Source organism: Dermacentor andersoni, chromosome 6 (genome assembly GCF_023375885.2).
Source record: "Dermacentor andersoni chromosome 6, qqDerAnde1_hic_scaffold, whole genome shotgun sequence".
NCBI classification, from domain to species: domain Eukaryota; kingdom Metazoa; phylum Arthropoda; class Arachnida; order Ixodida; family Ixodidae; genus Dermacentor; species Dermacentor andersoni.
The window spans coordinates 100,810,949-100,823,139 of record NC_092819.1 but is presented as its reverse complement, the minus strand read 5'-3'; the positions used below and the strand labels follow the sequence as shown (position 1 = coordinate 100,823,139).

The following is a 12,191-nucleotide window of genomic DNA, read 5'->3' as shown; positions in this document are numbered from 1 at the left end:
TGTATTTTTTTTTTCTTTTTAACCACGTGTCTGTTCGTATATACATGGTCTTTCAGCGAACACTTTCAAAATTTTTTAAAGGTTGCCTGTGAGAGATAGCTCACTTCTAGTTTATGAGCCGGTCTACTCGAAGAGGCGGACACTGCTTGCACAAAAAAAATGGAAATGCAAAGTGGACTAATTAACAAACATTCACTAATTAACTTTTTAGCCAATTATCTTAGGACCCATATTGTAATTTACAAATTCTAGCTGTGGACTTCGCAAGGTGGATCCACTTGAAACGAATTCTCAGGACGACACCAGTCTCGAGATATAAAGCCCCGAACTTTGCGGAGAAATGCATTGGCGTTCCAGTTACTAAAATGATTCAGTGCATGAAAGGACGTTTCATGCACTGAACTTCATGCACTGAGCTTCATGCACTGAACACTAAAGTGTTCAGGGCATGAAGACGCCCGTCTTCCTTCCAGCCGTATTAAATTCTTTTCGCGACGTTTGCCGCATATAATGAAATAGCAACTCGAACAGCAAACCACCTTTATGATGTTGAATAAAGCCTTGTTGAAAATTATGCAGTTACCCCATTCGAATATGAAACAAAATAAGGAAACTCCTAAAAGGGGAAGAAAGAAAAATCGTAGTGTGTAAACCTGCATGTCTTGCATGAAAGCGTTCGATGAAAATAAATGATTGATTCATTCGTGCGGTTCATCATTCTAAAGGGACATTCCAACTATTAGAGCGGCCGTATTACAGAGGCCACTCCTTTAAGTATGACCAACTGGAGTTTCTTTAACGTGCACTTAAATCTATGTGCACGAGTGCTCCTTCTTCTTTTTCACCTTCGTGGCTGGGAATCGCACCAGCTATCTCGTGCTCAGAAAAACAGCAGCGCAGCAAGTGCGGCGGTTCGAAAAAAATGTCTTGGACGGAAGAGTCTTACCGTGTGTATATATATATATATATATATATATATATATATATATATATATATATATATATATATATATATATATATATATATATATATATATATATATATATATATATATATATATATATATATATATATATTTATATATATATATATATATATTAAAAGGCGACGTTCTAAGGCACAAATCACCAATAAGGGTTGTTTAAAAATAAAAGAAAGCTTTGTTCCCTGTCATATTGTTCCCGATTACGCATGGTATGAAGCCCGCATAATAAAAACTAATCTCATAAATACACATCCATCACTATGACAAGTACAACAATTTTCCGTACTAACTAAAATCACAGGCTGCATCAAGTTCGGAAAAGCCGATATACTGCAATGCCTCCCAGAAACATGTATATAGCTTATAAACATTGATAATATAAATGTAACTGTTGCGACAATATCCTACACCGATTCAAACAACATGATATATACCAAAAAAGAAAGTCTACATGGCAATAATCCCGCGCCATTTATGGGTGAAATTTCTGAAAGTTGTTGCTGATCATTGCTGATTATTGCTGTAGGTTGAAATACTGCGTTAGTAGTAGGCGTGAACTTGACTCCTGAATCTTTTTTTTTTCCATACTAAGAACACAAACGATTTGAATGCATGTAAGCTTAATTGCAAGTGCATATCTCCATCAAAATATAACATGAGGGAATGCAGAAAGGTGGACAGTTAGGACTGATGCTTATAAAGTACATGTTGCCTACAGCACAATAGGAAACAGAACAAAAAGAAAGCTGATTTAAAAAAAAAACGTGCTTGGCCTTTTGTGCTTATTGCTTGTTCTTCCAAATATCGGCGCTTGTCCCGTGTCCGAGCAAGTTGAACATTTTCACTTTATATTAAAACTATATATATATATATATATATATATATATATATCAGTTGCACACTCTGTAGATTTTGTAACTTTCTTTTATAATCTCTTACATCACGCATCACGCCGACTTTGGTTTCCTACGGCGTTCCAATTACTTATATCAGCGGATGATTTGTTTTGTGAACACGTGTTTCAAGTAATATTTTTCCCACTGAGAAATACCTAATGCTAAATTTCCGCGTGCACTGCTGAAAATTGCATCTGCATGAAATCCTTATTTTTACCTTTGGCTCAAACGGTTACGAAGCTAACAAAAACTTGGTTGCATTTATTTTTCGAGTGTGTGTATGCGGCACGCAGAAATATCGAGTTGGTAATTTATGCCCTATCATTTTCAATATGCTTATTACGCCAGCAAAAACTCGAAATTTCCTTACCACTTGTTTTCCTTTTACAGGAGCCTGGCCCGTTATCATAATTCAGCATAATCGAACGTATATACAGATTCTAATAAACGTTCCTGCTCGAGTGATTTGCATTGTCCTTTTTTTTAGTGTCGTTAGAATGCAAGACCACGTGTTTCTGACTACAGAAAATAAGCTGTCAGTCTGTTTTATTTCTTCTATTTTTTTTCAACGCGTGCTTCCTGAAAATTAGCGGGATCTCCTTCTCAGGCTTCAAGGAGAACCCACAAAACGATCGTAGTGGAAAAGCCAGGCACTACTATGCTCAACGCTGATGGCGAATAAAAAAAAATATGGCCTCGAATCAATTCTGCAGAAATCCGCAAAGTGAAGGAAGTTGTACGAAAGCGATAAATTGACATCCACCTGACAATAGCGCTAATCATCGAAGAATGTCGACCTGTGTTTCCCAGGAAAAAAAAGAAAGAAAACGCTTAACAACTGAAGGAAAGATTTACTCTGGTCCGGGGATCAGACAGGGCGTGGCCGCTCTGCCGTTTGAGCTAACCAGGAGTTTCTTTTTTCCTTATTACATCAGAGTAAAATTTTCTAGAAAACCACAGAGCACCACAAAAACTGTAGGTGAATTTCAACACGTACACACGAAAGTCGGCGACGCAAGTACAAGCGTCCAACAACGACATCCATTCCGGCGGGGATTGTTCCACTGCATGCACTCCGCACAAGTAGGCAGCAATTGCCCGAGAAAACGGCCGAGTACATTGCCGTTATTCAGCATGCCTGGCGCAGATTCGACTGCGCCAAAAACCATGCAGGCCAAGCAACATAGAGACATTATATGGTGAGTAACAGGATTTTTTTTGAAAACAGGTAGAAAACGAATTGTGTATGGTGTGACACCTGAATCTTCTTGAAAATACTGATAACTTGTTTTTGAGGAGCCAGTCTTTCACGGTGCCATGAAAAGCTCCTGCTAGAAAGTGTTTATATACCTGCAGCGGTTACGTACAAAACGCGTGATCTCTTTAAGTAAAATGTTTTCGGCACGAGCAGTCTCTAAGAACGCAGGAGTCCCGACGCCAGCAACACTGATAAGCGAGAGGGATGCTGATAGGCCGCCTCGCAAATTGGGAAAGCAGAACGATTGGCGGCTTTCGCAGGAGTGAATGCAACTTTCGTTACCCTTCTGCATTTTGATCTTTTCAGTCACTTCTAAAATAAAAAAAGCTACTGCAATAAGAGCTCGTTACTGCGCAAACGTTCCTTAGATTTCTATCGCTTTCTTCTTTCGAAGTATACGGCTACGCCATGGCTTGCCCCAGGCGTCCTCATTCTTTTGATGGACAGGCCAAGCCAGTTTATCTAAAACGAAACCACGCTTTTGCACGGGACGGCGTGGTGGCACCACGCGCGAATTTAGTACGGCTATTCGGAAACCTATTTGCTCCTACGGTAATTTTGGGTCTCACCGAAGGAGGGAGAGGTACGGCCAAGAGCACGCATCCCGAGTTCAAGAAGGAAAGGCGCGACGGGCGCGCACAACATAATCAATCGACGTACTCCAGTGACCCTCGGTACAATACGTGCTACACGTACTACACGCACGTACGCAGAGGCGGCCGGCCTCTGTACTACTTACCTTTGGGGAACCTATACGAAACAGGAATAGTGTACGCAAGCACATAATTTGCTGGATGAGCGTGCGTGGACACAAGTACGTATATTTGTGCTTTGTACAAGCTGACATATAATGTGAACAGTATACAAAACTTTATTTACTTACCTTCATCGATAAATGACGAAGGGACTTGATTGTGCGAAAAAGAAAATCAGAAATACCATAAACAGAAGATCCGTGCTAAAACCTGGAGGTAGGAAACCGAAACTATAGGAAGGAGCGTCACGTGATAAAGGTGTTGGCCATGAAAGAAGGAAAAAGACTAAGAGGGAGTCTCACGGGGCAATTCTGAAGCCAAGATCCGAAAAATATAGAGCCTCATGGGAAATAGTTCGGCATCAAGTTATAGGCAAGCGGCAAATACTGGAGACCAAGTGCGCGGAGATCATGGGGGAGACAAGAGCGGGTGAACGAGGGCCATTAGTGCTGGAGGTGTCACAAATAGCTAGTACAAAACCATTCAGTGTTTTAAATGTCCGGTAACCTTGAATGAACCTTCCCAATAGCATTCGCACTGATTTGCTCCGAAGGGACAGAGCGCTGGCATCAGAGGAGGTCGCTTTGCCGAGGCTGGCGGCCTTACTTCAAGCTTTTTCCATATCCGTAGCCTTTTCTTCCTTCCTCTATGTTGAATGCCACCAAAGTGAGCCTAACACGTCGTTATGTAACGATTGGCTGTAGTGTCCCTCTGGCCCGTGCCCTGCATGCGCTCTTCCGAGCAGACTGAACAGGCGCGGCTTCCACGTCCTGCTGCCTGCACTCTCACGTATAGCAACGAGAAAGTTAAAGAGAAGTCGCGAGAAATTAGCAAATTTACCTTGCGCAAGCATACCGAGAAAAAGACTGTCTCACCTGACAGGCGAAGCAATGATTGCTATAGGAAATTATTAGACAGGTATATGAAGTAAGGCTATTCGTTTTATCAGCTGCATAAACTGTTGTAAACATTCGCTTACTAAATAAAGTAAAACACGCTGTTACGCGCGCAGAGGTCAACACGAACACATCCCACTAGATGACCGCCGACACTCGCTCTCAAAACTATGGTGTGATGAAGAGCGGCAGCAACGGCGAGCGAATTCCCTTTCATGCTATTTCTCGCTTCAACGCAAACTATGCGTGCGAGAACCCAGAGCACACGGAGCCGTCGACTATTGGCGGCGAGCTCTACCACTGGAAAAGTTGGCGCCACTGTCGGCGTGACGTGGCATGAGGGATCACGTGGATACAGCGGCCGCGTCGGCTGCTTCGGAAGCGCCGAAGCGAGTTGAAAACGAAAGTTTAAAGTCCCACGTGCGCCGCGGTTCTGATTAAGTGGTGAGGCTTTACCGCCTTGGGTGTCAATTTGACAACATCTGAAACTACTATAATAAGTAGTGGCTGCCTTTGGAGGCGTGTAGCATGGTAGGCTACTGCTCGGTGCCGCAGTGCCAGACGTACGCAACGGAGCCCGGTGTCAGCCTTATTCACACGTAGCCGCAGGGGAAGGAGCTGCGAGAAGCTTGGCTGGAGAAACTTAGAACCGGCAGAAAGCCATCAGCTACAACTCGGGTATGCAGCAAGCACAGACGCGAGGAAGATTACTGCTACGGCGCCGGGACTGCGCGATGTTCGGTGAGTAGCAGAAAACGCGCACTCAGACGTTCGCCCGCGCCATCTGCCCGGCTAACGTCAGGACGGTTTGATCTATGAACTTGTTGATGCTAGATACGGGCAAGTTCACTGGAACGGAAAGAGAGCGGTACGACGCACATTAAAGAAATGCATGGAATATGGTCACGTTTGTGTTAAGAATTTATGCACTGGATTACAAAAAAGAGGCAGAGGGAAAATCGCACGCTGAGAAGACCGGTAAACATACAGTGCAACGCAGCTTGAGAAATAATATTGAAATGTCCAAAAATTTAGAAGACAAAAAAAGATTGGCTCGTCGTGACGGCACATCACAGTCGCCGTAGGCGTCGAAGTCTCTATAACGAAATTATTTTTGAACAGTTCTGATAACGTCCACGCAACAATGGTTGCTAGTGTACTGTCAAATTCGTATATGCTGCGGCATAAAGCTCACAGCGCGCACACACACACACACGGTGCGCAAACGCGCTCACAGCGAAAGCAAACCATTGTACGCGGACATGCATGCAGACGCGCAGTCGGACGCTGCGAACCCGTGCGATCGCTGCATTGAGGCTTCATTCTGTTATGCCCCATTTGGTTATACAGACAGCCTACTATAAGAACATATTTCACATAGTTTACTCTCAGCGATTGCCTACCTTTCACGCAAGAAGCCGGTTCGGGAGACTCCATCGCGGCGACCGCGCGTAGTGGCCTTCGCTGTAAGTATTCGGTAAAGAGATAGCGTCTTTAAAAGATTCTGTGCTTTAAGTTTGCCCAAGATTATTATATCGACAGTCAAGAACTTCCCTCGTTTTGAGAGTACCTACATAAATGTCCAGGAAAGCTGCCGCGTGGTGTTTTTATTGAGCGCCTTAAGCGAAGCCTATTAGGAGTGCGCCGCGTGGTCCCTGATACTAGGCAAGGGAGGCGCTTCCGACAGACGGCGACTCCGTAACTCCTCGCCCCAAATATATCCAGTCGGCTAGCCTTCGATCTCAGCGCAGGTTGCCTCCAAGACGAGCGCGGCTGCGCTCAGCTGCCGCAGCCGAAGTAGAGGAGGAGATCCACACTAACCTGCCTCCGCCTCCCCCCCATACACATTTCCTAGCGCGCGCACATCTACTCGCTACCCTCCTTGCGCTCGTTAGAAGACGCCGCGCCCCCTCCCCGCCTTCCTCCCTTGCGATCGCGAGAAGACCGCCGCGTAAGACACCGTACGTGTCGGCTCCCCTCGCAAGCTTTCACTCGCACCTACAGCATGCAGCGCGCGGCCGCCATGTTATCGCACTTCGACTTTGTACGGAACATCACGGCGACGGTGATGACGACGGCGTAAGTTCGACTGGAGTGTCCATATAACTGCTATCGCAATAAATATATACGCAGAACAATGTGGCAGAACACGAGAATAAGTGAACGTCGAAAAAGAACCTACCGGCAACCGAACAGCCTGGGTTGAGCCTGTGCTGAGACTGAGAGGTCACCTGGTGAGGCAACCTTTCGAAGCGTGGGAGAGAATGAAAAAAAAAACAACGATGGGAACGGCTTCACAGAGAGTTGGCTTGCGAAGGCTGGCTGCGAGACATCGTGTTCCCTCCTGTAGTTACGCCGGCGATGAGGACGCAGCACACCACGACGAACGGTCGCGAACTGAGCGCAAGAGCGGTGGACCGTTCAGCGCATGTAAGTACTAACACTCTCAGTATGAGGTACAACCGCTACAACGCGAAAGCGCGTCAATGCATACGCGCGTTGTAGCTTATACTGAGTGCGATAGTACAGGGCACCTTGCGCTGAAGCTTCCCGGAGTCGACAGCAGCGCCAGAACATGCAGCCTGTAGCGAGTGGTGGAAGCAGCGTGGAAGAGATGCGATAAGCGTTCCTCGTGACCCTTCCGATAGCTTATCGCAGAACAAGAGTGACCGAGATGCGAAAACGTTGAAGTGCGCATGCTCTGCCTATGACTCGCCGCATATTTACGGTGAAGGTCAAAAGCACGAACATTTGTGAGCTCAAGCGCTTAAGCTCAGCAAAGCTCGGTGCCTATAACACTCGGACGAGTGACGAAGCATGGATCGTCGTCCTTTAAAGTTTCGCATCCTTAGCATCCTTAGCGGCCGGTACCGGCAACGCTGGGTTACAGCAACGAACGTCGTTTACGCGTAGTTACATGAAAGTGCAACGTGTAATCGTTCTGTAGCCGGTTTCTCAGCGTGTAGTGGTCCCAAGTGTACGTTTTGTAGTCTGAATAAGGTCGCTGTTGCAAGTGCTGGTGAACCTGGAAGCAAAACAATGCATTCGAGTGGTTTCAAAACTGTTCGCGTTCCAACATTCCACCACTTCAAAGAAACGGAACGGCCATTGTATGTTGCACCGACATTGTCCACACACCGATAACCTTGATCAACCCTTCCGCAATGGTCTCCGTAAGCACAGAACGCCTGTCGCGTCCGTCGGCCGATCCCTCCATATTATAGTTGCATTTGCGCCAGCGCCGCAATGCGTCCTCTGCAGACGACATATGAAACGCTCCCGCAGCGTTACGCGAGAGTTCCAGGGCCAGAAGACAAGTATTGGAGGGTGGTTTTACTTTAGGAGAATCTGCTAACATCTCTCACCGTTTCCTGCTCTATAGGTGCACTGCGCCTTCTAGCCCTATATTGTGAACTGCAGGCCGAGGGCTGCTTCTAAGAACTTTGGACCATAGAGTTTCCTGCAATATGCTTTGGACATTTGTGCGGCACACATTACGCAGTTATTGTATTATCACGGTTTACATGCTTGTTTTGAACGCGGTGGCTGATGCCTTTTGCAAATCCTTTCTTTGAAGCATTGTGACTCAAACTTATAATCCTTTTCATTTAGACCATGTGGAAGTGGTGGCCAGCAGCAAAGCACGGTTGGTTGGTTGGCTGTTTTAGGCGTCTGTCACTGGCAGGGCAAGTTTGGCAGTTTGGTCCAGCAATCGCTCCACCTGTGCGCCTATTTCACAGTACAGGAATTTGCCCCCATGTCAATGAGTTCATTGTCTCGTAGATATGCGAGTAGAAGATGTGAGATCTCTAGGACGTTCCTGATGACTGGCCATCCATCACTTGCGCATTTCTCATAAAAGATTTCATTCATTCATTCATTCATTCATTCATTCATTCATTCATTCATTCATTCATTCGTTCATTCATTCATTCATTCACCTACCACAGAAGGGAGCTTAAATCACAACAACAGCAAGCTTCTGAGACCTCTTTAATTTAGGAACTGGAACAAACAAATAAAACAGCGACATATATCTGACGCCTATGATTTTACTAACTTTAGACTCTTACATAAGGCCGCATATTACAGGCAAAGTTGGCCAAATAAATTTGTGTGAATAAAATATCGTAACGCTGCAAAAAGCTATTAATTATATGACCTATAGTTTATTACTTAGCGGCTTCAAAAATAAAGAGACATGCAAGGTTTCTATACAGCTAAAAAGGCGATTTACACAACATACGTATGTACACACACAGATAAGTTCGTTTGTTCATATCTATAGTTTGATTCTAAGCATAATTTTCATCTCCATATCTATATTATTTACAAATAACGTACATCTCCCAAGGCCACTCCTGAAACATACCCACAGTACGCGGGACACTGTACAGAAACATGACACAACTATCAGTTAAAGGATGACAATGTTGTGGTAAAAAAATATGATGCGTGTATGTACCCATAGAGTGACGAGAGCGAAAGGCTTATTAAATATATTTTGTACACAGGCAAGACTCTTAGGAGTTTACCAAGCACCATAGGTTTCCTACATACGTATTTGACTTTGGCATGACAACACTGAAAATTATAGTCAAAACTGTGACCGAAACACGACGCTGGCGTCGTATACAAGAGTGCCTCGCACAGAGGTAGAATAAAGGAAATGAAAAAAAAAGTAGAAGTGGTTCAGAACGGTGCTTTTGTCCGTTCGTGTAACTTTGGCGTAGACACTTCACTTTCGGCTTCCACTGATAAAGCACCGGCATTTGTTAGTGGCAAGAAGTTTCAGCAGTGAAGCATTGCAATGCAGTGTGCATTGCACTGTCCGTCAAGAATCACTGCGTCGTGTAAAGCAAACAGATAAGAGCGTTCATTAAGATCTACAGGTTGAACCCAGCAGAAGTCACCGATCTCAAAACGCCCCACTATTGGTCCGCAACTGGTCCTCGCATAAGGGGTATCGCACATTACTGTCGAACAAATACACGCAGGGTTTCGTGCGTGTAAAGGAGAGTTCATTTGAACCGTAGTCGTTGCTCTTCTCGAATTCTATCTGTCCATTCCAGTCTCGCGGGGGTAATCACCCGCTGGTTGCATTTGCCAGCCAACAGTGACGAAAAGCACTGCTGTGAAAGTGTTGCGTGCACACGTTCACAAGTTCCGCAAAACGGATCCCAAAAAAAAAAAAAAAAGGAAAACACGTTTTCACCACTTTTTCACCGTGGCAGGCAAGGAACACTGCACTGGTCCGTTACATTTACGCCGGTCGATCTTGCAACTAGGCTTTCAACTGCGGCCCAGCTTGGTCACTCGAGTCAGCCCTCAGCTTCAAGCTCGAAGTTAATACGCGCGCGCGCACATACACACACACACACACGCAGGCTCTCAGCACCACGACGACTTGGGCATGTAGTCCAACTCCATGGCCGACGTGGCCGAGAGGGACGAGATTCCGCTGCCGCTGTTGCGGTGGCTCGCAGGCGCCGAGTCGTCCCCGCTCGTCGTGCAAGGCGTGCAGGGAGCCGTCGAGGAGGTGGACAACGACCAGCCCTGCGCGTCCGCCGCCTCCCTGCCTCGGCCTCCGCCGCGCGTGAAGATCTCCTTGAGGGTCTCGATCGGGTCGTACGCCGCCGACGCCGCCCCTTCCACGGAGTCCGACTCGGAGCAGCTGCTCTTGGGTGACTTGAGCAGCGCCGAAGTGACGGTGGGCGACCTCCGGCCGCAGTCGCTGCTCCCGTCGCCGTTGCACTGGCGTTGGTCGGCGTCCAGGAGCGACTCCCTGCTCCTGCTCTGTTCCTTGGCGGAGTTCGTGTTGTTCGCTCTCGGAACTGCGGGCGGCGACAAGCTGGGAAGCGATAGCGCGGGTGGCGGCGTTGCCTTCGGGCGCGAGGACCGCGTGGCCGCCACGGGAAGAGGAGCTCTGGGCTTCGAAGTGAGCCTCAGAGAAGACGTTTCCAAGCTGAGGCTGCCGTCGCCTCCGGCTTGCCGGAAGGCCTGGACGTGGTTTGGCGGCAGCGGCAGCGGCACTTCGTAGCCGTCGGCGTCAACCGCCGGCTCGCTGTCGCACAGCAGCTGCAGGTACCGCGTGGCGTTGTCGGCGATTTCCGGCATCAGGGGCGTCGCGTTGTACCGACTGTGCTGCAGCAGTGGCAACTGCTTACGATGCAAGAAAGATAAAAACGCATCTTGTGATCGCACAAACGGTAGGCACGAGAAATAAGGTCACACTGCGAGCAGCAGCAAACACTCAGTGCTGTGTGACGAAGTGCAATGTGAGTTACGTAGAACCTTAAAGTGACATGCATCGCTAACATCGCTACAGTAATGACAGCGATAGCTGTGCAGAAAACTCTCACAGCTCACTAACTGAAAAGGGAGGCGATAGTTAGTGAGAAAAAAGTCAGGTAACAAGTACAGCTTATCTAGACGGAATGTGTCTTAGCAGTACCCAGTGATGTATACAAAGAAATTATTAAAGAACAGGAAAATGGCATTCAGCTGAAAGTACTACTAAAGCAACACTGACGCATATTTTAAGTCGCAGAAACTCTTACGCACGATTCTCGCTCGTGAAATCACGACAGTCCGCAAGTATAAAGGTTCGGAAACGCTTTAATAGTAAAAAGTCAGTCTCGAAACGCCGGATCGACCTGTGGCTTCATCAAAATTGTCGTGACGTCATGACACATAGCAACGTTTGCTGACGTCGTATAACAAGGCTGAGCAGGATGGCGTTGCTTATCAGAAAAAAAAAAAAACTTGCAAGAGTTTTTTCCGACCGCGCCTGCATGCTGTTGTCGCAGCGACGTCACGACGTCATGGCGCAACCACCTCCGTGGTCACGAGAACGAATTTCAAGCGTTCAATTAATGTGTTATAGTAAAATATTTATAGATTACTGTGACACTCGCCAGTATGTTTTCAGGGGATATCAATGGCTTGCGCCTTTGCTTACTGCGAGAAAATTACACGTCCAAAATGACACGCCATTACGCATAGTAGTACAAGCTACGAGCAGTTTCGTGCTTTTACTGCGCTGTTTCCTGCAGAATTCATTTGGAAGAAATTACTAATGCACGGAAAATACAGCTACATCGCTACGCTGTTAGCTTGCTTGCGATACTTTAACAGGATTTCTTGTATTGCTCTTCAAACGTACTCACACGAAAGTGCATTATATCATTCACGAAAGACAATTTTCAGGCTTGCTGTTCGCGCAGTGCGAGAGGAAAAACGAAAAAAGAAAAGACTTAATAGGTAGCTTTAACGCAGGAGCTCCAATCTAAATACATAGCAACGGAGAAGTATTTTTTATTGCGATAACAATTATACGGACAATACAGGCTAATGTGACATCGGCGTCCAATTGCGATGGGATCCTATCGCATCCCGCT

At 46.4% G+C, this 12,191-nt stretch overlaps 2 protein-coding genes across 5 annotated transcripts in view; one reads left to right on the top strand and one right to left on the bottom strand.

Annotated features, from left to right (window-relative positions):
* Window positions 1–2,343, top strand: part of LOC126522639 (uncharacterized) — a 62,677-nt gene extending 60,334 nt beyond the window's left edge. Inside the window, exon 9 of the mRNA XM_055066515.2 lies at window positions 2,273–2,343. Coding sequence (XP_054922490.1) covers window positions 2,273–2,293 — 21 coding nt within the window. The 3' untranslated portion in view covers window positions 2,294–2,343. The remainder of the gene's footprint in view (window positions 1–2,272) is intronic.
* Window positions 2,344–8,765: 6,422 nt separating this feature from the next.
* sev (receptor protein-tyrosine kinase sevenless) overlaps window positions 8,766–12,191 on the bottom strand; it is a 142,722-nt gene continuing 139,296 nt past the window's right edge. For 2 of the 4 annotated variants that reach the window (XM_055066513.2, XM_055066514.2), the window contains one exon: window positions 8,766–10,953. In XM_055066513.2, the coding sequence (XP_054922488.2) occupies window positions 10,183–10,953 (771 nt within the window). In that variant the 3' untranslated portion in view covers window positions 8,766–10,182. The remainder of the gene's footprint in view (window positions 10,954–12,191) is intronic. The other 2 variants (XM_050171395.3, XM_050171396.3) reach the window with 1 other exon arrangement.